General features: G+C 51.2%; 3 protein-coding genes across 4 annotated transcripts in view; 1 reads left to right on the forward strand and 2 right to left on the reverse strand.

Annotated features, from left to right (window-relative positions):
* IQCK (IQ motif containing K) overlaps nt 1-5,771 on the reverse strand; it is a 118,685-nt gene extending 112,914 nt beyond the window's left edge. The window contains exon 1 of the mRNA XM_058569938.1: nt 5,578-5,771. Coding sequence (XP_058425921.1) covers nt 5,578-5,680 — 103 coding nt within the window. The 5' untranslated portion in view covers nt 5,681-5,771. The remainder of the gene's footprint in view (nt 1-5,577) is intronic.
* Nucleotides 5,772-5,842: 71 nt separating this feature from the next.
* KNOP1 (lysine rich nucleolar protein 1) lies at nt 5,843-22,741 on the forward strand. Of its 2 annotated transcripts, none has more exons than XM_058569936.1 (5): nt 5,843-5,913; nt 8,532-9,457; nt 12,388-12,456; nt 16,072-16,149; nt 19,314-22,741. In XM_058569936.1, the coding sequence occupies exons 2-5, from the start codon at nt 8,534-8,536 to the stop codon at nt 19,623-19,625; spliced, it is 1,383 nt and encodes a 460-aa protein (XP_058425919.1). In that variant the 5' UTR covers nt 5,843-5,913; nt 8,532-8,533; the 3' UTR covers nt 19,626-22,741. The 2 variants fall into 2 exon arrangements, with proteins under 2 accessions (XP_058425919.1, XP_058425920.1); XM_058569937.1 differs by lacking the exon at nt 5,843-5,913 and adding an exon at nt 6,015-6,333.
* A 1,013-nt stretch (nt 22,742-23,754) lies between these two features.
* Nucleotides 23,755-26,967, reverse strand: part of VPS35L (VPS35 endosomal protein sorting factor like) — a 118,566-nt gene continuing 115,353 nt past the window's right edge. Inside the window, exons 30-31 of the mRNA XM_058569939.1 lie at nt 24,770-24,916; nt 23,755-24,038 (exon numbers count right to left, since the gene is read on the reverse strand). Coding sequence (XP_058425922.1) covers nt 23,940-24,038; nt 24,770-24,916 — 246 coding nt within the window. The 3' untranslated portion in view covers nt 23,755-23,939. The remainder of the gene's footprint in view (nt 24,039-24,769; nt 24,917-26,967) is intronic.

Consider the following 26,967-nt stretch of genomic DNA (forward strand, 5'->3'; position numbering starts at 1 on the left):
GTTCTGTCAAAAGAAAAAATAATTTAAAATTTAAGTGAAACTTTCCTTCAAAAAGTTTACAACCATTTATACTCTTAATAGTAAGACTGCCTGTTTCTGTAGGGTATTACTAATCTAATTATATTGAAAATGAGATTTGACTTTTATTTGAATTTCTTTAATTATTATTTATTGCCATTTATATTTTTTCCAAGGAGATCTCGTGAGAGTTCACTTAAATTTGATGGAAAAATACAAATTTTTTTTTGTGTGTGAGGAAGTTCGGCCCTGGGCTAAAATCTGCCAATCCTCCTCTTTTTTTTTGCTGAGGAAGACTGGCCGTGGGCTAACATCCAAGCCCATCTTCCTCCACTTTATATGGGAGGCTGCCACAGCATGGCTTGCCAAGCGGTGCGTCAGTGTGCACCTGGGATCCGAACTGGCGAACCCCGGGCCACGGCAGCGGAGCGCATTTGCTTAACCGCTTGTGCCACCGGGCTGGCCCTGATACAAATGTTTTCATCACACAACCACAAAAGCTATACAGTTGAAATGATGTGTAGAAGTATGGGAAAATATATTAGGTTCAGAACAATCTGACGTGTTTGTTATTTCAAGCCTCTGTAATGTTTAAGAGAATCTGGCACATTTGAGAATTTGTCAGTTTTGCCTTGTGATTTCAGTTTGAAATATATAATTGATTAGAGATCGGTGCTTTTTACATCAAAAGTCATATGAGTTTGTCTGAATTTATTACGTTTGTAAAGAGTGTTAAACTCTTTAAAACAACTTGATTTGCCATAGTCCGATTCATTCAATTTCTAAGAGTTGCTTTACTGCTTAGAAAAATTTGCTTGTCTGCTCTGTTTGGCACTAGAAATACTTAAGAAAATCAGGTATATTAAATTTATAAATGTTTACAATCTTTTAGTTATCTAAGCTTGTAAATGGGATTGATTAGGGGAATTTAATGTTATACGCACGCTAGTGCGGCCCCAGGAGTTCTTTATTTTATACAACAAAGGCAACATTCTGCAAGAGGCAGAGCAGAAAGAGCCTGTAACCTTGCTGGAGGAGCAGAGCCCTTACGCCAAAATTGGAACCTCTCCCCTCCATGCTCCTGGGACGTGAGACAATGAAATGTCTTTCTTGCTCAGGCCACTGTTAGTCCAGCTTGCTGTGATTTGCCCCTGAATGTGTTCCTAACTGAAATAGCAATTAAAATGTAACGCTTACCAATAGTGGCCTATTGGAAAGGGAGGGACCAGGAAGGTGAAGAGGCTGGAAGTGAATCTAATGACCACTTAGCCAGCATACACTAGGGTGAGGGTTTGTACAAGGTGTACAAGAAGGGACAGATGAATACGGCAGAGGAGCTTATGTTTTGGTGAGGGGATGAATGGTAAACCAGCGGTTATGAGAGGTGAAAGTGCTGCTGTCATGGGCCACACCCAGAGCTCTAGGAGCAGCGAAGAGAAGGGGCTTTGAAATCAGTGTGAGGAATTATAGAAGACTTTCCAGATGGTGGGGACCCTTGAGCTGAGCCCAGAAAGATAGAAATGAGAAGCCAGAGATGTTCCGATAAGAGGCAAAGCTTGTGCAAGGTCATGGAGTGGAACAGTATGGCGCACCAGAGGAACAGTTTCTTGTGGCTAAAAGTAGCTGACAGAGGACAATGGTACTGTGCCTTGTGCCTTACCTGGAGAGCTTGTTTAAAATGCAGAGCTTAGGGACTCACCACCAAGGAGCCTGACTCATCAGGCCCGGCACAGAGCACAGGAATTTGCATTTTAACAAATGTCTGAGAGATTGTGATGTAGGTGTTTCCAGACTCTGAAGCATGCTGGTAAATTGCTTAAGGGCTTGGACTCAAGTGTCACACAGATCCAAGTTTGAGCCCAGTTCCGCCACTTACTTTGGGCAAGTTTCCTAACCTCTCTACACTTCAATTCCCTCATCTGTACAACAAGCGAAACCCTTACTGTTACTGTGAGGTTTAAACGAGAAGAAAAGCACCTAACACGGTGCCTGGCACATAAAGATAGCTCAATAAACATTTGACATTAGCATGATTTGGGCAAATGGTACGTGATGAACCTAAGAAAACAGACAGGGGTCAGATCATTAAATGGCTTAAGTGTCAAACAAAGGAGTTTAGTTTACCATGAAAGCTATAAAAATGATTGTAGGTCACAGCATGATGTGATCAGATTTAAATTTGCAAGGTTCCTGTGGCAGATGGTCTGGAAGGAGGCCTTCACCAATTAAAAAGCTACAGCAGCAATCCAAACAGGAAGTGTAAGGGCCTGATCTCAACTAGTAACCATGAGGACTAGGGAGTGAGGACTTCGGGGTTACAGATGTTAAGCAAGTAGAATCTATAGGGATTGCAGGAATGTGGGGATCATGGAAAGTGAAAGGGAAGCGGTTTCTGGACTGGGCAGCTGAGTGAAGGATGGTGACATCACTGAGACGGAGAGTAAGTTGTTGGTGTCTAGAACAGTGCCTAGAGTCATGCCGGGGCTAGCGTTTAAACAGTTCCCAGCATGGGTAGATATGCTGATTGAATGTGTGAGAATAATTTCACTGGAGCCGTGAGGTAGGAGCCAGCCTGCACTGGGTTGATAAGAGAATGGGAATGACAGCAGTGTGAACAAGGGCAGTGTGTTCTTTCCAGAAGCTTGGCTGAGAGGGCAGGAGGGATAGACAAGATCTAGACGATACGGGGTCAAGGGAGAGGATTTTCTCAAGATGACAGACCAGAGGATGTTTGGAGGAAGAGCCAGTAGAGAAGCTGAAGATGTGGGAGAGGAGGTGAGTGATCCAACAGGATGCTGGGGTAGGAAGCGGATGGTACCACAGCACACATGCAGGGCTGAGTTGTGATAGAGGGGTAAATACTTCTGCACGCGTGCAGATGCAAACATGTTTGCTGGTATGAGGAAGTTGGAGGATTCCCTCCCCACTCCTGATTGTGACTATTCTCAGTGAATGCCTCCTACATCTGCGAAGTGGGATCACACCACGTTTGAGGAGGGGAGTAAAAACTTGGGACTAGGAGATGCACACAACGGGAGAAGGCACTGAGGGATGTTGACTGATAAGCACTGCTGAGAGCCACCCGGTGCCCTTTTTCTCCAGCTGTGCTTGGGAAACAAGCACTGATTCACAGCAGCTCCGTGTTGGTATCTGGCAGGTGGGCTGAAGGGACCTGATTTTATAACAGCATTGAGGGCTGAGGCCAGAGAGCAATGATGGCAACAGTGAGGATGCTGATGAGAGTAATAACAGCAATATCAACAGAGACCATAAGCCCCAAATACTTTGACTCAGTCTTGGGTAAAACCATAGTTAAAAATCATAAGTCACAAGCAACTATAAGATTTAATTAGAAGCCTTGGTAGGAAAGTAGTTTATTGATACTAACACACGTGCTTTTGGGAATAGAAAGCCCTGAGTTAGTTGTCACTGGAAAGATAAGCAAACTGAAGAACGTTTACAAATAAGTTATTGTAGAGGCGTGCAAAAGCATGCACACACAGACACAAAACACTAGCCAGGAAGGATAAAGGTCTTGTTTATGACAGATATTTACCTATCCTGTATCTCATCTTCCTGAGATTGAGTTTCTAACAGGTCTGTTTGCTGTTATAATTTGCTTCTTACATGGAGATATCCTAATAGAATGTAATACTTAACCTCAAAGACAGGATCACTACAAAGCCTGTTTTCCATGTTTGTTGCGATAAACTGAATTTACTCACTATGTTTGTTATAGAAAATTGTGTTTGTTAGAATGCCTGTTCTAAGAAATTGGGTTCATTCATCTAGGCTATAATCATCATTACAGTGCCTGTGTGAATAATTCCCCATCTTTGACCTCATTAACTTCACTTTGCAACTCTATTACTTCATAAGTGGCATCAATTCCCTTGCTTTTCAGGGAGCACCAAACCCTCTGTCTTTGCTTTCTTCCTACAGGCCTGCCTGACCAACATAAATTCCGTGATTCTAAAGCACAACATGAAGCACGTTTCTTTGTCAACAATAATGAACATTCACTGAGCACATTCTAAATGCTGGGCACTGTGCCAAGCACCTTTGCATACATTATCTTCCTCGGTCCTCACAACGGCCCTGTGAGGTGGGTACAAGGAGTGTGCCCCTCTTACAGACGAGGCCGAGCAGCTTCCCCAACCAACGCTAGCAAAGTATATTACAAAGAGCTGTTCGGCTTGGAGAAGTGAAAGCTCGGGGGAGAAGGGAGCCACAATAACAACCTTCAAGTATTTGACTGGATTCTTTATGGTGGTCAGCAACTGGCGTGGTGGCACCAGGGGGGAGAAGTCACAGGGAGACCATTCAAGATGCAACAGATTTTTCTGGATATAATGCAACGTAATGCTGGAGAAGGAATTCAAGCCCTGGATGGGAGCTGAAACAGGAGGCCTTGGGGAGTACCCATCAACTCGGGAGTCCACATTCTCTTCCTCCTCTGCATCTTCCATGCCTCTCAATTCATGGCTCTCTCTTCTTCCACCTAGTCCCATGTACTGGTGCAGTCATTGTTTTCTCTGTTCCACAAACATTTATTGACCTGCACTGTCCAATACACTAGCCACTGGCCACATGGAGCTATCTAAATTTATTAAAATTAAGTCAAATAAAAAATTCAGTTCCAAAGCTGTACTAACCACATTTCAAGCGCTCAATAACCAGATGTGACGAGTGGCTACCATACTTGAACGTTCTACCAGACAGCGCTGTTTTAGATGGCTGAGGTAGTGATGGGAGCCACAAGAATGAAACATCTGAGTTCTTGAACTTGAGGAGCTTACAGCCTAAAGGAAGGAAAAAAACCACCCAGCATTATGTATTTATTAAGAGCTAACGCACACTGAGCTCTTGCTGTAAGTCGGGCAGTTTGCTACGCGCTTTCCATGACTGTTTAGCTGCATCCTCCTAACACTACGAAAGAAGTGCCATTATTATGCTCACCTGACAGAGTAACAAGCTAAATAACACGTATGTGGAGTAGTGCGGGGCCTCGTGACGAGGGGGATGTATGTGTAGGGCCACAAAAGAAGGCGGGCTAAACTCCGTTTAGGGATTTTAAGGAAGACTAGAAGTGGAGAGGGATTAAAACCCAAGTCTGTCTAGACCCCAGCTGCTCAACGTGCGGGCTGTAGATGAGCAACATCAGAAATATCGGGGTGCTCGTTAAAAGCGCCGATTCCCCGCACCCCATAAGGAGCTCTGCGGGCAAGGCCTGGGAGCCCACGTTTGAAACAGGCTCCCCATCTCCGCCCCAGCGATTCTCTCCTGTTCACTAAGTGAAGTGTGAGCACCACCGGGCCACACCACCGGCTGCCCTTTATTCCCGTTCCCCTGCTCTCCCCCGCCTTTAACTTGACTACGGATCAAGGCTGGAGGGCGCGCGGCGGACCCTCGGGCAAGCGTCCCGGGGCCCTCGGCTTGCCCGTGCGTGAAATGGGGAGCCCGCAGGCCCGGCACGTCAGCCGCCTGGCGCACAGTGGGCGCCCCGGGCACGCGGCCCCCGCCCGAGTCCCGCCCCTCTCGGCCGGCCGGGCCGCCTACCCTCGCAGATCCGCTCCCACAGGCTCTTGCCGGGCGGCTCCGCAACCTGCCCCGGCGAGACGGGCCGCTCGGGGGACATGGGGGGCACGGGGGGCACTGGCATCTTGGCAGGGACCCACGAGTCGACCGAGCCAGCTCACTCGTCGCGCTGGGCGACTCGACTGCCCACCCGCCGGTGCGCCTCCACGGCCGAGGTTTCCACGGCAACCGCGCTGCCCGCGCGGCCGCGACCCGGAAGGAGCCGGAACTCCCGGGGGCGGGCCAGCGACTCGAGATTGACTTCCGGGTCACGGCGGAGCGAGCTCTCACGTGGAGGCGCGGAGGTCCGGCCTACGGGTGAGTGCGGAGGGCGCGACGCCGGGGCGTGCGCGTGGGTCTGGAGGTTGTGGCTGAGGACTGCGCGACGAACAGAGGGCAAAGCGGGTGACCCCCCCACTCCAGACCTCACCCCTTCACGCCCCCCAGTCTCCAGTGTGCGCTCGTCCCAGCCTGAGGCCGCCGCCTCCGGGAAGTTCTCCCGCCTTGCAGCCGCCGGCCCGGGATCCCGCGTAGTCCCTCCCGTGTGTTTGTGCGGAATCTTCGGCGCGGCGGAGCCTTGGAGGGGCCAGTCTCGCCCCCTGGCCCCCTTGCTTCCCGCTGGGGGTCCTGCGATGGGCGTGGGGTGGTGGTGCCATTGTGCAGAGCATAGGCTCCGGAGTCCCGCGGCCTGGTTCGAATCCTTGTTTTGCTACTTCCTGGCGCTGGGACCCAGAGCAAGTGAGTTCAAGTCTGCAAGCCTCAGTTTGCAAGTCTCTCAGATGGGGTATTCCCACCGATCCCTACGAGGCTACCGCGAAAATTTAAAAAAGCTTTTGGAGAAAGCGTTCGCGTTAGCAGGAGACACGCTGCAAGGGTCATTTCCTCTCTTGTTCTCCTTGAAGGAGTAAATACTTTTGGGGACGCAGGGTCGAAGAAGAAGATCAGACGGGGAGAGAAGGGGATGGAGTTGACAACAGCCTCCCCTGGGCTTCTTTGTTCTTATCAGGTCTCTCGACCACTCCTCCGTCCTGGGGCACTCGTGGCTCCCCCCTCTCCAGGTCTGCAGCTTCTCCCTCTCCTTTGCAAACCCCTCTTCGTCTGCCCACCCCTTTCCCTAAGTCAGGTCTTGTCTGGGGCTCCTTCTCTTTAAGGCTTAATTACCATCCATATATTTTCAGGTTTGTGTCAGCCCAGTCACCCCTGAGCCTCTGACCCGGATATCCACCTGTCCACGCACATGTTCACTTAGGTATCTCAGGGGATCTGTTCAAAGGAGCCCATCTGCTCCAGGCCCCCGGCATCACCTTCAGTTCCTTTGCCTGTAGGATCGGCACCACCATCCTGCAGTTCCCAAGCTGGAAACCTCGGCTCTTGAGTAACTTTCCTGACAGCTGGGAGGCCATGCTAGCTGGCCCCCATTCCCCCGACCTTACCCCTGTGCTCGCTTTTCTCACCTGTGCCATCCTTGTTAGCACGCCTCTTTCCCTCCCACACCCACCTGCTTCTTGATGGGAGTGGTTTTATCTTGTTCATCTCTGAATGTCTAGCATTCCTTCCTTCCTTCAGTGAGTATTTATTGAGCACCTGCTGTGTGCCAGGCTCAGAACTAGGCTCTGGGAATAGAGCAGAAAACAAGGCAGGAGTGAATGAATGAGTGTTTCCCTGAGTCTCCAGCTGCTTCTGGAGCGAGTTATGAATGAACTTGAGCTCCAGCTCAGGCCTGGCCTGGCTCTTTGAAGCTGCTAAGAGTGAGCCAGGTCCTGTGCGGAGCCCCTGGGCTCTGAGGCTGAGGAGAGCTGCAAGATAGAGAAGCTCCTGCCCTTTCCCTCCCACTGTCCAGACCTCCCGTGAGGGGACGTGCGTGTGGATCCTCTGAGTATGTCCGTGGCATTTAGTCCAGGGAGCAGTGGGAACTGGGCTGGTGACCAGAGTGAGAGAAGTAGCCCAGCTGGAAGCTGCGATGTGCTCCAGGGCGCAGCCCCTTCTCACAGGTCCCTCCCTGACAGTTTCCAAAACAAAACCAAGCTGGGCATTCTCACCCCAGTCATTAAATGGTGGCAATTTATTTCAAAATTTAAAAACAGTGAAACAGGCTTGCAGGCTGGATGTGGCTCCCCACACCCACCCCGGGCAGCCTCTGATCTGGTTCAGTCTCTCTTTTATGGATGGGGAAACTGAGGCCTGGAGAAGCCACCATTATGCAGCAAGAGAGTGTGCGAGCCACCACGTGAACCTAGGTCTTTTCAGTGCTGGCTGCTGCTCTTACTGCTGGCCACATGGGAAGGTAATTGGGAGAGTATGTCACCCAGGGTGCAGGTGGGGGAATTAATTTCCAGACACAAAGCAGAAGAGCTGTTGAGAGGAGCCAAGGTAACGGTTAATTTTGCCACAGCTATTGCCTCTGGTGGGAACTGGCAAGAGCGCTAACCTCAGGATTTCTGTCCCCTTTGTCTAGTAAAAGTGAGCCCCCAAGGGCAGCGTCTGGGCTGCCTGGCTTGACTGCAGTTGTACCCTCAGCAGCTGCACAGGGGAGGCCGTCGGTAATTAGCTGTTGAATGAGTGACTAGGCTTAGAGATTTGAGGACGAGGGATGTACCAAGCACTTTCCATGGATTATCATTTATTCTTTCCCACAGCCCTTTGAGGAAGGGTTATTTCTCCCCCATTTACAGATGGGGAAGTTAAGGCTCAGGCAGAATAGGTGATTGACTTAAGGTGAGGGAGCAGATTGGATCTGAACCAGGGGCTGTCTGATGTAAACTCCATTCTCCTTCTTCGATCATATTTCCCTTTGCTCTGCGGGAATCATGTCCATTTTCCCATCCCCTAACATCTCAGACCATCCACTCAGAGAAACCTGGCTTTGGGCAGTACCTAGTTGAATTGTGCACAGGGCGGCTTGGTGTGGTGATGACTTGTCCCATTTCTCCTTCCAGGAATGATCACCAAGACCCACAAAGGAGAGCTGGGCCTTGGGCTCCCAGAGAAGAAGAAGAAGAAGAAGAAGGTAGTCAAAGAACCAGAGACTCAGTACTCGGTTTTACACAGTGACAATTATTTCACTGAGGTTTGTCCCACAAGAGCCACGTCCCCCTCGAAGAATGTGGTCCAAGGGCAGGCACCCGAGATGCCTCTAGTGAAGAAAAAGAAGAAGAAAAAGCAGGGCCCCGGCACCCTCTGTGAGGAGCACGTAGAACCTGAGACCACGGTGCGTGCCAGGCGCACAGAGAAGTCGCCCAGCCCCGGGAAGCAGGCTCTTGGTCCGTCTGAGTTTGTCAGTGGGGAGAAGAAAAAGAAGAGGAAGGCCTCGTGGCCTCTGGCCATGTCCCCTAGCTCGAGGGTGAAGACCTCCCCAGACCCCAGACAGGGCGAAGAGGCAACCAGAGATGGCAAGAAGCTCAAAAAACACAAGAAGGAGAAAAAGGCCCAGGAGGCCACGGCCTTCTCAGCCAGGGACCATTGGTTCTGCGAGGCTGGGGATGCTCTGTACCCTTACTCAGTGGGGAAGGATGGCGGGGATCAGGCAGTCTCGGGGCAGAAACGGAAACAGGGGAGCCCCAGGGAACACAATGTGAAGATGAAGAAGAAAAGGAAAATCCACCAGGAGGAAGACACCCCCTTAGGGCACCCCGAGCTCCCCAGGTCCATAAAGAAGAGCCCTAGGAAAGGAAGTAAAAAGAAACCAGTCAAAATCGAGGCTCCAGAATACATCGCAATAGAAGATGACACCAAGGCCCCTGCGAAGAAGAAAATGAAGTCCAAGAAAAAGGCAGAGCAGCCAGGCATTGAAGAGCCAGCTCTGAAGAGGAAGAAAAAGAAAAAGAAGAAAGAGAGCAGAGTAGCAGGAGAACCTTGGGAGGAGGTAGGCTTTCCTTCAGAAGTAGATTCTCCTTTGGGAGAATCAGGGTGGAAGTTGGGAGAGTGTGTGTGCATGCACGTGTGCGCACACACAGACACTCAGCTTTTTAGCTGCCAGAACCCTGATTAAAGTCACTTCAGCCAGAAAAGGTGATTTATTGACAAATGTAACTGGAAAGGTTAAGAGCTATCTAGCTTCAGGTATGGCTAGATCCAGGTGCTCATGCAATCTCTTCAATAATACAGGTATCCCTTGCTATTGAAACTCTACCCAAGTTCTCACTACCTGCACTCAGGATCTGGATAAATTGGGATAAGTTTTTCCGATGAATCTCTCCCTGCCACTTGCTGTCCAAAACTCAGAAACCAAATAGTTTGAGATAACATGGTGTCCATAGCTATCTGAGCTTCCTTTCTGAGCTATAATGATTCCTTCCTTTCTGAGTATAAATGATTTAGGGATCAAATAGATTTGGATCACAGGAGATGCCTGTGTAGCTTTCCCCAGCTCTGCACTTTGTATTTTTTTGCTGGTTTTCATCCTAGACAGGCTCCTCCCCACCCCCTAGCCCCCACCCCAGTGCAGGATGGTCCTAGCAGCTTTAGGCTTTCATGCTAGTAGTTCAGCCACCCCCAAAGGGAGAAGGGTAGCCCCTCCAGAATGATTACAGGAAAGGTTCCCGGGCTGCTCTCTCAGCCTCGATTGGGTCACACGAACCAGGAGCCCTGATCTGCAGCCGGGGGGAGGGGCTGAGGGTGCCAGACCTACCTGAAGCCCGCCGTCTGAGATTGCGGGAGGGCAGCTTCTGAGAGGGAAACTGGGGTCCTGTTATGAGGAGGAAGGGGATGGATCATGGCCTGGTGATCATCAGAGATCTGCTGTCTCCATCCTGACAGGCTTCCTTGATGGGGGCAGGGGAGGGAGGAGACGAGCTGGAGCCCTGGTGCCTCCACGGGCCCCCAGCTTCCCCGTCTGTCCCACCGCCAGGGCCGCAGTTCCTGTCCTCAGGGTGTGCACGTGGACGTGCGGGCGGAGCGAGATGGTGCGCGTCGTACTCCAAGCAGATGCCTGGCACGTCAGGGTGGCCGGTGGCTGGTGTTTCCTGAACGCTTACTGTGTGCCTGGCAGTGGGCTGATGCCCTGCATGTGTTAACCCTTTGAATCCTCACACCAGCCTGGTGAGAGAGCTGCTGTGGTTATCCCCAGTTACCAGACAAGGAGACTGAGGCTCAAGGGAGTTCAGTGCCTTGTCTGAGGTCACCCAGCTGGTGAGGGGTGGGGCTGGGCTTCAAATCCAGTCTGGTCCTGAACTGGAGGCTTTATCCCTTCTCAGGAGCCGCCTACGTCACCTCACGTAGATGCCAGTAGATTATTAGAGCCCAAGAAATGACTGTCTTGTGTTAGAACAAGCCCTGGGTTCTCTGTACCCACCAGCTGGGTGACCTGCAGTCCTCAAGGAAGGGTGATGGCTGAGGTGTATTGAGAACTTCCTGAGAGGTGGGCGTGGCACAGAGGAGGGGGCTCAGTTCATATCGACTGAAGGATGAGCCCCCTGGAGCTGGGTCATCCGGAAGATGTCTGGTCTGCTCTCAGCTCGGCCACACGGGGTTGGGGAGGGCAGGGGTGGCCTCCATATCAGGGCCTACAAGAGGTAGTTCTGGTTCCTGGGTTTCTCCCAGTTTTGCCTTAGGCCATTAGACTGGTTTCACCAGTCTCCTGTATTTAGAAACTCTCAGGGCCTAGGAGGAACCTTGGGGGCTTTGGAGCCCAACCCTCATCAGAATCTAGAATCCCTTCTCCCAGGAGCTCAGTGAGAGGTAGTCAGTCCCCTCTGCTTAATGTCTCCCGTGATGGGGACCCTGCCTCCCAGAGCAGTCCGTGGAGTTGGGAAATTCAGGTGTATCCTCAGGATCTGGATCGGGGATGTGAGTGAGCAGAGCCGTCCAGGGATCGTCACGCGTCACCCTGGGTGCCAGGCAGAGCACACCTAGAGTAAAGATGCGGGAGACGTGACCATTGTCATTACTGAGGAACCCAGGGAAAGTGGCTTAAGGGCTCACCCTGATGAGGTACGACAGGGGCTGAGGCCACTGAGAGCGTGGCCCGTGTCAGTGTGGCCAGGGCAGGCCCCATGAGGGCGCGACATGGGAGCTGCGCCCCGTGCGGTCCCTGGCCATCTGTCTGCAGAGGGAGCAGCAGGTGCGGAGGCCCTGGGAGGAGCAAAGAGGCCCTCACATGAGCGGGGGCAAGTGACAGAACCATAGAGCGCACAGGAGTCTGGATTTTCGTGTAAATGAGATGGGAACCTCTGGAGGGTTTGAGGGAGCCAGTTGAGTTTTTAAAGCTCACTCGAGCTGCTGTGTGGAATGGACCTGGGTTGGGGGGTGGGAAGCAGGAGTTAGAGACTCGTGGTTGTCCAGGCGGGAGAGAAGGCAGTGAGCAGGACTGGGGGTGGCGGTGTGGGGAGAGAAGTGAGTGGCTTCGGGTGGTCGGTTTGCTGGCAGGGCCCCCGACCAGGGCCTGAGCCCACCTCTGCATTCCCTGCCCGCCCCTCCCCCACTATAAGAGGGGCCCTTGACCGCTCTCTTGCTGGTTTAGTGTCAGCCTGGGAGGTCAGGTGTGTGTGGCGGGCAAGGTCGTGTACCTAGCCTGAGTCAGGAGACCTGCTTAGTGTCCCTGAGCCATGGGGGTGACCTTGTGATAGTCTCGTCACCTCTCTGAGCCTTAGTTTCTTCATCTGTCAAATAGGTCACTGCCACAGTTTTCATGGGAGACTCGTGGAAGGGAAGGGATGTCAGATGTTCTGTAGGTGGCAGGATTGGGGTGGTGCTGCCGTCTTGGGTCTTTCTCGACTCTGGTGTGGTCTCACCTGGCCAGGCTGCTGGGGCAGAGGCCATCGTGTACTTGACTTACTCCTTTGCCTTCTTGTGCAGGAGCCGGACACAGACTTAGAGGTGGTACTGGAGAAGAAAGGCAACATGGACGAGGCGCACATAGACCAGGTACAGCCCGAGTCCTCATCTGCTTCCCCAGAGGCACACTCGCCTCCTGCCAGGCCACAAGATCCTGGTCCCAGAGGGGGCAGGAACTCCCAAGGCCGCCAGGCCAGCCCCTGGGCCACCTCCAGTGGAGAGAACTCCTGGCCTCGCCCACTTCATGCCGGGAGACCCCTTCACTGCCGTGGTTTCGGCTGAGGGGCCACCTGGTTGTTCAGAATCCCGGGCCGAGGCTCTGCTCCTTGTCACCACCGTGGGGGAGAAGGGGGCATGTCCCCGGGATGCACAGCCAGGGCAGGGAACACGTGCTCAGCCAGACCCATGCGTCGCCACTTCCTGGCCTCGGTTCGGGAGCACTGAGAAGTTGTTCTCTTATGGACCACCTTCTGCTTCTGTTGTGCCCAGATCCTCTGGCAGGTGTGTCCTGTGTGGGAGCTGCGCTGTCTGTCTGTAATTGGGGTATTTTTATGATCCTCCACCCTAAGGCCGGGTAGTAACACCTTGGACCATTCCTAACGAGGTGCCCTTGGGCAGTCCCTAACCTCACGGACCCTCGTCGGTGGCTGTGAAGACCAGATGAGGCTGTGTTTGTGAGGCAGTGAGCAGGGGCCTGCTTCATCCCTGTGCCTACTAAGTGGCAGCCGTTACCCTGACTGTGTCCTCATGCTTCATCAGCACGTGACTGCTGGAGAGAAGCCACAGGGTATGACGCAGAGACGGCCCCTGTCCCATGGCCCTTCTCCTCCAGGAGAGAAGGAGAAATCGAGCGAGGACTTACAAGTGAGCCGAATATGAGCAGGGAGGCCTACAAGATTCTAAGGAAGTTCAACCCTAATGCCTTTGAGGCACTGGGGGACTCCCTGGACGAGGGGGCATCGCAGTGGGGCCAAGAGGGTCAATAGGATGACGCTGACAGAGCCCAGTCCCAGGCCTGGCACAAAGTGCAGGCCTCCCAGATGTGGGAGCTTCCCAGCCTTCCCTGGTTCACAGTCATGCGGCTCATCCAGGCCAGCGCTGCAGTAACAGCCAGGTGACCGTGCAGAAGGGACAGGTGGGGCCCTGGCTTGTCCAGGCCCCGGGCCCTTCCCTCAGCTTCTCTGCCAGGTATCCTCAGCTACTAGGAACCCTGCGAGTCCCCAGGCCCAGCACTTCTTATGGAAGGCCCTCCAGCCACCCCTTTGCTTCTTATCTATTTGTGCCTATTGAATACTTTACAATTTTTAAGAAATCTCTAATCATTTTGGATGACAGATTATCTCAATGTAAGTGAAGCCTTCTGTCCTACCTCTCCCCTTATTTTTCCATAAGAACTAAAAGTTCATTATGTTAAAAAATTGGGAGAAAAAAAAGCAACCTAAAATCCTACCACCTAATAAGAATCACTGGTAACCCTTTGTTGCAGATTTTTCCTTTGTAACTGTATATGTGTGTAATTAGAAAGCAGTGTGCAGTCATGCTATGTATACTGTTCTTTTAATGTTTGTCATTTAACTGGTAAATTTCCATTTTGGTAAATGCACATCTACATCATTCCACACCTGTAGCACGACTCCACTGTAGGAATATGCCATCGTTTTCTCTCTCGTCCCTACAGCTGTCACTTTGGTTTGTTTTGTGTAGTTCTGAACTATATAAACGGTCACCTTGTGTCACAGCCTGTGGCAGATTAGAAGGGAGGCGGAAGGGCCACAGTTGGGAGCAGCCAGAGTCACACCTGAACCCTTGGGAGGGAGGTGAGGGCCTGGAAGCTCTCATCTCAAACGGCAGGGTGATTGGTGCGCTATGGCGGCCTGGAGCCGTACCAGCAACAGTGTGTGAGATGCACCTCCTGTGTGCCATTACCAGCTTCTTACATTCTGCACCCAACAACTGCATGTGGGCCAGGGGGTTTCCCACACCAACAAGCAATTCTCCAGCACCACCTGGGTGTCCTACAGTTCAACCCAATGCTGACACTGTCTACCTGGAGATAGCATCAGATCCCACAGGTGAAGGGCTCAGTCCCACCAGATTGCGCCCCCCCGCCCCTCACTTCAGATGCCACTTGCAAGCCAGGTTGTTACCTGTGCTTCTGACTGACGGGCTCTAGATCAGAGGTTCCAACGACCTCCTCCTTGGGTTCGATTACTTTGCTAGAGCAGCTGACAGAACTCAGAGAAACATTTTACTTACTAGATTACCGGTTTATTATAAAGGGGTACAACTCCAGAACAGCCAGATGGAAGAGATGATAGGGCAAGGTGTGGGGACGGGCCTGGAGCTTCCATGCTCTCTCTGAGCACCTCCACGTGTTCAACAACCCAGAAGCTCCCTGAACCCCGTTCTTTTGTGTTTTTATGGAGGCTTCATTACATAGGCACTATTGATTAACTCATTGACCATTGGCGGTTGAACTCACTCTTCAGCCGCTCTCCCCTCCCCAGAGGTCAGTGGAGTGGGACCGAAAGTTCTAACCCTCTAATCACATGGTTGGTTCTCCAGGCAACCAGCCCCCATCCTTCGCTCTTTCCAAAAGTCACCCCAACATAACAAAAGACGCTTTGTCGCTCTCGTTTTTGGAAATTCTAAGGGTTTTAAGAGCCCTGTGCCAGGAATGAGGGTGAAGACCAAATACATATTTCTCCTTCTAAGTCACAGTATTACAGTTCTGTTTCTCCCGTTTGTCCTCAAGGTAGCTGGTATTTCCATCTGTTTGCAGATAAATAAACCAGGGTACAGAAAGGTTAGTGACATACCCAAGGCCACACAACTAGTTAATGGCACTGCTAGGATTCACACCAGCCTGTGCCTGACTACAGCCTGCCTTCTTTCTGGGAAATGGTGCCATCATCACGAAAGTTAACTGCCGTATCCTCTGTACAGGAAGGCAGGGCTTTGGGTAGTGGGTTTTGGGAAAGTTTCAACCCAAAATGACTGTTACAAACAAAAAAGCTTCAAAAGCTGAAGGTGGATAAGCTTCCGTTTGTAATATGAAAGATGGCATATTAAAATAGAGCCGGAGCGGCCATTTCAGAGGAGTTGCCGCGCATGTCTTGTTTTCTTTATCTTCCAAACTGGACCAAATCGCCAATGTTCCAAGAAGTCAGTAAAGACAAGAATTTCCAGTCTGTAAGGACTGATGAACTTGGGCTCTGCTGATGATTAACCAGTCAATGAAGTACAAACCTAGCCTGACCTCATCCAGCACCAGTGAACTCCTCCTTAATGCAACTCATCTCATCCTCCCCTTTTCCCATAAAAACCCTGAGCCCCTCTCCTGTAGTTGGGACACTGTTTGGGTTTCTACCTGAATCTGTGCTCCCCGAGGTGCAATTCTTTGATCCCAAATCAACTTTGTCTCTTGAACTGGTTTCTGTTTTTGTAGGTTGGCACTAGGAAAATTCGTTCTTAAGGAATGGCTCAGCGAGGATGAGTGAGGTGGGCCCGTTGTAGGACCAGGGATTGCAGCCCTCAGGGTGCTCAGAAGATGCTTTGGGCAGCTGCCTCCCCTCAGTCTGCAGCAGAGCGAGGCTGCTCTCCTGTCACCTACCAGTCCTCCCACCCCATCTCTGTCCTGGGTTTTAAGCTCAAAGGAAAACTTCAGTGTCTCATTTCCCTCCTTTCTGTCCTCTCTTTGCTCAGGTGAGGCGGAAGGCCCTGCAAGAAGAGATCGATCGGGAGTCGGGCAAAACGGAAGCTTCTGAAACCAGGCACTGGACGGTAAGTTGGATGCTAGGGCTCTGCAAGGTGGCGCTCGGCATTCTGACCCCTCGCCTGGCCTTGCAGCATGAGGAGCAGGGTGACGGGAGACGAGTCAGTCCAGGCCCCAGAGGCCACGCCAGCCTGCCAGCTGCCTCCCTCCGCTGCAGAGCTTGTCCTGAGCTAATTTCCTTCCTTCTGAGAGGGCCGCTTGCCTCCCTCCTGGAGGGCTGGCCAGGCGAGATAAGCAGCCTGAACCTTTGTCTCTGGCTCTGGGCAGGTGGGGTGTCCTGTGCATTGTTGCAGAGGGCACGTGACGGCGAGCTCTCTCCAGCAGTGGATGGCGTCCTCAGAAGGCTGCTGGGACCGGGACGGGAGGAGGCAGGGGTGAGAGGGGGGCAGTGGTAGGCCTCTCAGGACTGGCTTCAGGGTCCAGTTGGAACGGGAAGTGTCCAAACTAGGCCCGAGGAGAGGGGACAGGAGCAGGTAGAGCACAAGGACTACGAAGTCAGGCTGAAGAGAGGGACGAGGGGGAGACGCAGGCAAGGCAGAGAGCCATGCCAGGCCAGCCTCAGCAGCTACAGTGGGGAGCTTGCACTGGGCTCTGAATGCAGTGGGAGCTGCTGGAGGGCATCTTTACAGGGGAAATGGGGAGCCGGGTTAGAAGGCTCGGTTCTCAGGCCAGAGATGGTGGTGGAGGGTAGAGAGAGAAGGGAGTGGCTTCACAATCCACTTCAGAGGCACAGCTAGCAGGACTTGTAATAGATTGGGTTTGGGAAAGAAGGATCCAGATGACAGGGAAGGCCTGCCTGCTGGCTCTGTCTTAAGCCTTCACAGTATAACACAGAAAAGAACAGTCAGTTTGGATCGAAAGACCTGAGATCAGTTCCTGGCTCTGCCGCTTTCTAGTTGTGAGACTCAAGGCAAGTAACCGAGCCTGTTTCCACACCTGTAAAATGGTGTGACTTTGTTCTGTGTCTTTCCTGTGGGTGTCCCCTTTCTCTCCATCCTCCTGAGCTGAGCAGAGCTGACAGGACACCCTGACTGAGCGAGGAAGGCAGGAAGCAGGGCAGAGGCAGTCAGAGCCAGTGGCCCCAGAGGCTGTACCTGGAAGGACCTGATAGCAGGAGGGTGATCCTGGGGTACGGGGGTGTGATCTGCTGGGGACACTTTGGGTGGCACTGCCTCCCAGGACCTAGGGCCTCTTGACCACTGAGGCATGTGGTGGGGATTCCAGACTGGCTGTGGCCCTCCAGGAGGGTCCCCTCTGAGGGGCTCAGCGGCCCTCGGAAGAGCGGGCTCACCCAGGTCGTCCTCTTGGCAGCGCTCTCCTCAGACCCAGAGCAGGGCTGTCAGAGGCGGCCTCTCGTTCTAGAAATCGCAGGCCTGGGCAGCTGTAATTTTGCCTCATCTGGGCCACAGTGAAGCCGAGAGAACGTGTCCCCAGTTCACTCAGGGCAGCTGTAGCAACGACTGGTTCTGACTGTTCTCCCAAAGCCGACCTAGAAATAAGTGCTAAGCTGGCATTTGGCTCACAAGAGGAAAGTTCCAGGCAGTGTGGAGGTCAGCAGTCTGGGTGGGGTGGGAAGAATGACCAGTTATCAAGGATTTAATAGTGTGTCAGGCATCATGCTCTGGGTTGTTGGTGTGAAGTCTGATTTGAGCCTCACTGAAGCCCTGTGAGGGGGATGTCATACCCCCATGTTATAGATGAGGACATGGAGGCTCAGAGAGGTTAGGTGACTTAGCAAGGGTCACACAGGTGAGGCTTGTTCCTAGGTCTACATGACTTCAAAGTCATAGTATTGGGAGCTGGGTGTCTTGCCCGTCCCACAGACATGGAAAGGAAGGGGCTCTTTTCTGAGGCCACTGCTCTCCTGCATTTTCTCAAACATGGGTGATTCGTGCATGGGTGGTAGACTGCTCTGGATGGGAATGAGGACCCCCAAGTTCCTGGCCTGGCCCAGCCTCCCACTTAGCTGTGTGACTCTTCCCCTCTCTGGGCCTCCATTCCCTTTCTGCCATAAAATGCAGTGCTTCTGCAAAGAGAAATGCATTTCAGATTCCCGCTTGTCCTCCACTTTCCAGCTGACAGTAACCTTAGGCTGATGGATGAGTGGCCAGCTGGTGAGGTGAGCTGTGTGATGAGTGAGATGTGCTGTATTGTGGGCAAAGTGTGCTGTGTCGTGAGGTCAGGTGAGGTCTGTTGTGAGGTGAGGTGTGTCGTGGGTGAGGTGAGGTGAGGCGTGTGGTGAGGTAAGGTGAGATGAGCCGTGTCGTGAGGTGAGGTGAGATAAGCTGTGTGGTTAGGTGAGGTGAGGTGTGTTGTGAGGTGAGATGAGGTATGCTGTGTCGTGAGGTGAGATGAGCCGTGTCGTGAGGTGAGGTGAGATGTGCCGTGAGGTGAGGTGAGGTGTGTTGTGAGGTGAGATGAGCCGTGTTGTGAGGTGAGGTGAGAAGAGCCGTGTCGTGAGGTGAGGTGAGCTGTGTCATGAGGTGAGGTGAGGTGTGCTGTGTCGTGACGTGAGGTGAGGTGAGATGAGCCGTGTCGTGAGGTGAGATGTGCTGTGTCGTGAGGTGAGGTGAGCTGTGTCGTGAGGTGGGGTGAGATGAGCCGTGTCGTGAGGTGAGATGTACTGTGTCGTGAGGTGAGGTGAGGTGATCTGTGTCGTGAGGTGAGGTGAGGTGTGCTGTGTCGTGAGGTGAGCTGTGTCGTGAGGTGAGACGTGCTGTGTTGTGAGGTGAGGTGAGCTGTGTCGTGAGGTGAGGTGAGATGAGCTGTGTCGTGAGGTGTGTCATACTGTTGGCCATGAAGTTGGGGGGAAGGAGGAAAGCAAGCAGGCAGCTGTGTATGTAAAGGTGGACTCTGGTGTGGGCCAGCCCTGAGTTGGAATCCCAGCAGGGTTACTAATTAGGCTTGTGCCACCCCACCCCCACCCTGCACCCCCTGGTTAAGCTGCGGACCTCCATTTCCTCATCAGTAAAATGAGAGTACTAACAGTCTTCCTCTTGGGGCTCTTGTTAGGGCTAAGGAGACGATCCACTGACGTGCTCAGGAGCACTGCGCCTGGTACACAGCGTGCACTTCATCAGCAGGATTGATGAGCAGTTGATGAGGTTGGGGCTGGGGAAAGGAAAGGGCTTGGGAAACTAGGAAAATAACCATCTTCTTTCTCTTAACACAGGGAACTCAGTTTGGCCAGTGGGATACTGCTGGTTTTGAAAATGAGGAACAGAAACTGAAATTTCTCAAACTTATGGGTGGCTTTAAAAATCTGTCCCCTTCATTCAGCCGCCCCCCTAACCTGATCGGAAGGCCCAACATGGCCCTCAACAAGAAGGCAGCCGACACGCTGCAGCGGAACCTGCAGCAGGACTACGAGCGGGCCATGAGCTGGAAGTACAGCCGGGGGGCCGGCCTCGGCTTCTCCACCGCCCCACACAAAGTCTTCTATATTGACAGGAACGCTTCCAAGTCAATCAAGTTTGAAGATTAAACTCTGCTGTCTTGTCCCCCCAAAACAGCCAGAATTGCTTTTATTATTCAGTTATGCAGATGAAAGCCATCTGAGGGTTGTCTGGCATCGAACTCCTGCACAGATTAAGGACAAGTATGTTGATGTGCTTGGACAAACCGGGGTGGGGGCAGCTCATGTTTCGGGAGCCAAGAGAACGTGGGAGTGGCTAAACCCCACTATTTTCTGTTAGCCTTCCATCCCTGCTGGAAGACATCAGCGTGTATAAATAATAACAGCGAAGACTTGTGGAGGACTCGGTATGTGCCAGGCACATACTGAAGTGTTTCCCTTGCATTAACGTATTTAATCTTCATAATTATGAAACAGGTGCTATTATTATCCCCATCTTCTAGATGAGGAAACTGAGGTTCAGGGAGGAAGTAATAAAATTGCCTGGGGTCACCCAGCCAGTAAGTGCCAGCTGTTGTGCTTTGTACCCCACGCCCTACGTCACTCTTCACTACTCTGAACGCCCCCTCTAGTAATCCCTGGAATACTCACTGGGGATTAAACTCTTGATTGAAGAAACAGAAGTTTATTACATGTCTGAATCCCAAACAAACAGAAGCAGAGTTAGTGATAAAGGGGATGAGCAAGCTCATTTTCCCTTCCCCGTCTTAACGTAGCTGCAGGCAAAGAGGTGACTGAATTGCTCTCAAGTAGATGTTGCTGAGTTTCCTCTGCTCCTGGGAAATGTGTTTCTAAACCAATCTTGCCTTTTCCAGCTGCCTGCCTTCCACCCCCAGTGCTGAGCTTGGATTTAATCTTTTTCCTTTAACTGGATTCTGGACATGGCAGTTTAGAAAGCAGTTAGTGCTCCATTGGGAAATCCCCAGGGATGTGTTGATTAGGTAAGTTTCAATCAATCACAAGGAAGAGAATCCGAGGTGACTTCTGTGGGGGAGGTCGAGTGGCAGGAAGCATGGACACGTGGGGATGACACCGGAAGTTGCCTCGTCAGCTGTAGGGACAATGTTTCTAAGCCTGGACTCCAGCCAGCCTCACAGAGCCCCAGGTGCAATGGCCTGAGCGACATATGACCACCCTCTCTCCATTCACCTGGCATTTTGTTTCCTAAAATATAGGTTCTGACTGGGACATTTTCATATCACTTGGTCTGAATGCCTCCTACAAATATCCCATCTCAGGCAGGCCTCATCAGCCAGGAAATTCAATCTCACGTGGCAGAAAGTCCTGATGTGTAGAGGGTTGATTCAGCAGCTCACCAAGGAAACGTTCTTTACCTCTCTGCTCCATCACTCTCAGTGTTGGCTTCATCAGGCTGGTGGAAGATGACTGTAGCAATTCAAGACAGCATATCGAAACACTAGAACATTCCAGAAGAAGAAAAACCTTGTGGCTCAAGGAAACTTCCAGAAACCCCTCAAGAGACCTTGCGTCATAACTCTGCCCAGCAATGGGTCATATGCCTATTCCTGAACCAGCCTCTGGCATGTGGAGCAAAATTTTCCTCAGGCCAGTCAGGAAGGAAGAGTGAGGAGCGGATGTTAGCGAGACAAACGTGGGGTCCACTACTGCCCCACTGGGCAGAGGTGAGGCAGGCCTGCCCGGGTCTTGACCAACAGCTTGGTCAGGTCAAGAGTTCTACAAATCTGCGGTAGCAGTGACTCGGGTGGCCTGTTTCCCTCAGAACGTGAACTTGGCCTTTCACGGATTCAACCCTGAGATACATAATGGAAGAGGGCATCTGAATGCCTAGAAGCTTTGGATTTTTACTGAGTGTGGGAGAGATGGGCAGGGGAGGTCTGGCATCCAGCAGGACCAAGGTCTTAGTTGAATATTTAACGACCCTGTTGTCAAACTTGTTGCTTTTTCTCCCTTGGGGATTTCTCACTGACTGACCCTCCTTCTATGGCAGGGCCCTTCCTGCCTTACAATTGCCCTTGTCCAGCTGTCCCCTAAACCTCATGATTCTTAACCACTATATTCCTTAGGGGGATTTCTGCTGTCTCTGCTTTAGCCCACTAGGCCCTGCCCTGCGGCCACCTTTCCACAAGTAGACTGGCCTGTCAAAATATTTGCCAAATAGACAGTTCTCCCCTAAAAGAAATTGTGTATTCAGCTCTACAAACTTAGAACTCTTCAGCGTTGTGATCAGCAGAATAATGTCCCCCGTCCCCAAAGATGTCCCCATCCTAATCACCAGCACCTGTGGATATGTTAGGATACAAGACACAGGGGAGTTTAAGGGAGCAGATGGATTTAAGGTTGCTAATCAGCTGACCTTAAGATTATCCTGGATTATCTGGTGGGCCCAATCGAATCACAAGAGTCTTTAAATGTAGAAGAGGGAGGCAGAAGAGTCAGAGACTTGTAAGCAAGATTGGACAGCTGTTTTGAAGATGGAGGAAGGGGCCACAAGCCAAGGAATGCAAGTGGCCTCTAGAAGCTGGAAAAGGCCAGAAAACTGATTCTCCCCTAGAACCTCTGGAAGGAATGCAGCCCTGCGGACACCTTCATTTTGGAGGTAAGCCAACTAGGACCAGATGGATTTCTGACCAATAGGACTGTGAGGAGATAAAATTGTGTGGTTTTAAGCCACTAAGTTTGTGGTAGTTTGTTAAAGCAGCAATAGAGAACTTAATACAGGTCTCATGCAGTTTTCCTCATTTTTACCTTATTTCCTAAAATTCATGGATTTTTTTATTGTTCCGTCATCCTTTGTAATGACAGAAGACTTAATCCTGTGTAGGCGTCGTTTTCAAAGACTGCTAACTGACAGTAAAGGGCTGGGGAAGACCTCACAAAAGCAGAACCTCTAAGCCTCTGCCTGGGCTGGGCAGCGGATAGTGCAGAATCTCCTTTGGTGTAATGTTTACCTGACCTAACGTGAAGGTCCAAGTTCAGGTTAGTGTAAGAGTATTATAAGAGTTCACTCACTCAGGCTTGGGAGCTAATGCTGTCTGATGTGTACAGCCTCAAAGTAGAAGAAATGACCTAAAGCACATAATTTGTGAATTTGCCCATTGTTTTTCACTTAAATAGTATCATATAGTAAAAGTGGTATATGAAATAATGTTAATGGAAATAATTTTGTGAAATAAAGGCCACTTGGGAATATTTGAGCAATGCTACCATGCTTTCTGAATTTCTTTATGTTCTGTTCAGTTAAGGGGGGGAAAGGGGCATTCTTCAGTACCTGCTGTTCTTTAATGGAGGCATTTTCTTAACAGAATTCCGGCGGCGGGGGGAGAGGGGGGCGGTGGTGTCCACTATTAAGTTGGCCAGAAAATCCATACCATATTCTTGGTCCTAAACTATTCAGTTAAAACATGAGTTTATATGAGTTTATTTTTAAAAATTATTTTCGCCACTTGTACTGAGGTTAGGTGAACTGAAATCGTGCGTCTCACGGGGTAGAGATGAGATGAGATCCCTGTCCAGTGTATAGCTTACAAAAGTACAATAGTTTGGGGGCATTTTTATCCACGACTTGGATGCATTTTCCTGAACGAGGAGCTCTAGGCTGTGAGTCACCACCAATCTATATTAATGCCCTGATTCAAAATCAGATGTCACTGGAAGCTCGCGAGCGGTAACACAAGATTCAGAGTGAGTCCGACTCCACCAGACTGGTGGTGAAAAAGGTAGTCACATGCTGTTTAGAATTATAGTGCAAAGCAAACCGAGCAATATGTTTAGACACGTTCCCTTCTGGATGAAGAGCGTCAGAAGGAATTAAATGAACAGTGAGGAACATAAACATGCCTTCAGGAGGTTTATTCAGTTACAGTATACTTTCCCCTGAAGCCACAGGGAATCTCAGATTCGACCTCGCTTTCTCCTTCAATCCACCAACCTCTTCTAAGTCCAATCAGGAGCTGCTCTGATAGGAAAAGGAGTTACTTGAGCCATCTGCCTTTTATAAATTCTCCAAGGTGGCTTAGGCAACATTCAATTCCAGACTTGCCCTCAAATTAGGGAGAGAGAACAGTGGCTCCTTAGAAGTGGACTGCTTTCAAGGATCTTTTTCCAATAAAAAAAAGCAGACACCTTCCAGAAAAGAAATGTTACTTGCATTCTTCTGTTTCTCACTAAAGGCACATCTGAAGGCCACTTGTGCAAAGAATCACTAAGACGCTGCTGCTCGGTGCACAAGCTTGGATTTTAATGCTCTGACAAGTCCCACTTCTTCACTGTTAGAATAATCTGGGGAGAGGCCAAAGCTTAAACCAATTTATATATGTGTAAAAATAAAATAAAAAAGCAAAGTAGGTCTCTCTGGACTTCGCACCAGAGCCCCTGGGCGTGGCCTTGGGGACGGGCCTGCGGTCAGGTCCTCGTTTGCAGAGGGAGTCTGAGGGCCAGCTCAGTCAGATGACCCATATCTGCTTGTTTGCTTCGCTTCTTGATGTATTCCAGGGTTTTCACCTAGGAGGAAAAAGAAAGATCCATCTCTCCTTTCTGGTTCGTAACTCTCTCTCCTTGGACACCAAGGCTCCACAACAAATCGGCCATATTGTGAGCTTATGCTTTCTTTTAAGCAGAGAACAGGTAAAAGTCTTTTGAATGATAAGGGAAGGGAAGAAACCAGCCAAGTCTTTATTTATTTTTTTGGTGAGGAAGATTCGCCCTGAGCTAACATCTGTTGCCAATCTTTCTCTTTTTGCTTGAAGAAGATTGTCCCTGAGCTAACATCTGTGCCCATCTTCCTCTATTTTGTATGTGGGACACCGTCACAGCATGGCTTGATGAGCGGTGTGTAGGTCTACACCTGGGATCCAAACTTGCGAACCCCAGGCCACCAAAGCGGAGTGCACAAACTTAACCACTATGCTACTGGCCCGGCCCCCAGCAAAATCTTTAAATAAAACTTAGATTATAGCTTGCCCTTAAAATCAGTTTGGGTGTGACCAGGAATGACTGCGTTTTTATATGTGTGGCTTTTATTCAGAGAGAATAAGCTTTTAATTCTATACTGTGTAGCGCAAGGAAGTGACCCTGCAGAAATCCTGGGCCTGGCGCCTTTCTAGAAGGGACGATTGGGCCTCTCTGATGTCCAGGCCCTGATGCTGTGTTGAGCATCAGCAGATGTGGGCTTGTGTGGCTGGCCAGGACCCCCGTGCTTCGTGGGCTTGGCGAGGGGCCCTCGAGGGTCTCACCATGGTCCTGGTGTCCGCACAGCCATGCCTCTGTGCCAGGTGCCACAGGTTGACGGAGAGCTGGTTGAGCCTGTTGTTGCGCAGGTCCCCATGGGCCAAGATGCTGTTAAAGAAGGAAAGGCCCAGCGAGCTCTGGCGCTTCAGGGCCTGAAACAGGAGAGAGAGGTGAGCACATGGCCCTGGGGCTCAGGCCGGCCCACTGTTGGCGCTGGCCTGGGTTCAAATGCAGCTCGACCAGGGATCTTGTGCAGGACAAGCTGCTTAACCTCCCCGGGTCCCAGCTTCCCCATCTGTATAGGAAGAAAGTAAGGTGATAGCAACTCACAGGGTAAGTGTGGACTGAACGAGGTGATAGGTGTGCAGCCCTCTGCTCTGTGCCCCCCCCACCCGGCACTGCTCACCATGGGGGAGCAGAAGCGAGTGATAACTTCCATGAGCCCCATCACTCAGCGGGGTCAAGGAATGAAACAACCCAGCAGCAACCAGGTTTAATGCAAGTACAGGTGGAAAGTGAAAGGCTAAAATACGTCTCTTCCAGATGAGTCCTCAAGCCACCCAAAGTTGTGGTCACTATTCCCCACTTTGGGTGCTGGTAACAAGGACTGAATGACGGCTCCTCCACGGACAACGCTCCCGGTGCTTGGTGCCCGTGTCCAGCTTTTACAGGAGCCATTCTACACTCTGACACCAGGTCTTTCCTCTCCTGCTCAATAATCCGAGAGGTACCCAAACAAGAAAAGTCTAACCAAAACGTCAGGGTAGACCAAACCTGGACCCCAGCTCTGAATGGTGAAGACACGGGGGAAAACAAATCTCCAAAACGCAACACCACCCCAGGAGAAGGAATACAGGTGCCCAAAGGTAAACACAGGCACCTGGGAAGGCTAAGTCAACAGGTGGCCTGACCAGGGGGCCAGGTCAGATCACAGGTCTGTGTGGACCCTGGAGAGCCCATGCCCCAGGCCCTTGCTGGGTGCTCTTGGCTGGCCCCGCAGAACATCAGTGCTCCCGGGAGCCTCGTGCATCTGCTCTGCTCCCTGGCAGCTAACGGGTACAGCACCCTCACAGGGTGCCAGGGATCATGCTCTGTGCTTTACACGACTCATCTCATTTAGTCTTCACAACAACTCTGTGGGAGGTACTTTTCTAACCCCCTATGGTAGGCACAATTCTAGAACTGTCCCCCAGGATTCCTGACCCCTGGTTATTCAAACACTAACCTAGGTGCTGCTGTGAAGGGACTCCACAGATGTAATTAAGGTTATGACCTTAGGGAGGTAATCCCAGATTATCTGGGTGGGCCCAATCTAATCACTTGAGCCCTAAGAAGCAGAGACATTTCTCAGGCTGGTGTCAGAGACAGGCAGCGGAAGAGGAAAGACGAGCTGGAAGGGGAGATGGGAGGTTCAAAGCATAAGGACGAGACCCACCATTGCTGGGTTTCAAGATGGAAGAAAGTGGCCAAGTGCCAGGAAATGCAGGAGGCTTCTAGAAGCTGAGAACAACCCCCAGCCAACAGCCAGCAAGGAAACAGGACCTCAGTCCTACAACCACGTGGAACTGAAGTCTGCCGACACCCTGAATGAGCCTGAGAAGTGGATTCACCCCAGTGTCTCCCCATAAGAGCCCAGCCAGTCAACACCTTGCTTTTGGCCTTGTGAAACCCGGAGCAGAGAAACCGGCCCAGCTGACACCGACTTCTGACCTCCCAAACTGGGAGATAATAATGCTAGGTTTCAAGCCCCTAAGTTGTCGGCAATTTGTTAAGGCCAAAATAGGAAACCAACACACTCCTATTTTGCTGATGAGGCCCTTGCAGCTCAGAAAGCTTCAGGCACTTGCTCAAGGACCACAGCTGCCAAGTCAGCAGGGATGCGAGCTGCGGAGCCTACGCCTGCACCCACGCCCTCCCCGTCCCACCCCAGTTTATAAGATGTTCCCACGGACCCACGGTTAGCGCCACATTAAGAAGCCAAATTCTGAAGAGGCTGAGAGATCTGCCCGATGCAGCCTGCCGACTGCAGCTGCACCGTTTCATCCAGGGAAGTAGGAACGGTTTGATCTGGTTTAGAAAAAAACATTTTTTCCTGCTTTTCTCAACTATTCTAGGGGGATAAAACCAACCCACCTCCCACTCATCCATCCTTCCGTCCACTGTCCGTCATCCCACAGATATTTCGTGTGGAGCCTACCAAGGG

Source organism: Diceros bicornis, chromosome 26 (assembly GCF_020826845.1).
Source record: "Diceros bicornis minor isolate mBicDic1 chromosome 26, mDicBic1.mat.cur, whole genome shotgun sequence".
Taxonomy (NCBI): domain Eukaryota; kingdom Metazoa; phylum Chordata; class Mammalia; order Perissodactyla; family Rhinocerotidae; genus Diceros; species Diceros bicornis.

Coding starts and splice junctions, on each gene's coding strand:
- KNOP1 (XM_058569937.1), top strand. CDS start 6,228: ATGGGCGTGGGGTGGTGGTGCCATTGTGCAGAGCATAGGCTCCGGAGT. Junction 6,334..8,531: donor GGCGCTGGGACCCAGAGCAA/GTGAGTTCAAGT, acceptor TTCTCCTTCCAG/GAATGATCACCAAGACCCAC. Junction 16,150..19,313: donor CTGAAACCAGGCACTGGACG/GTAAGTTGGATG, acceptor CTCTTAACACAG/GGAACTCAGTTTGGCCAGTG.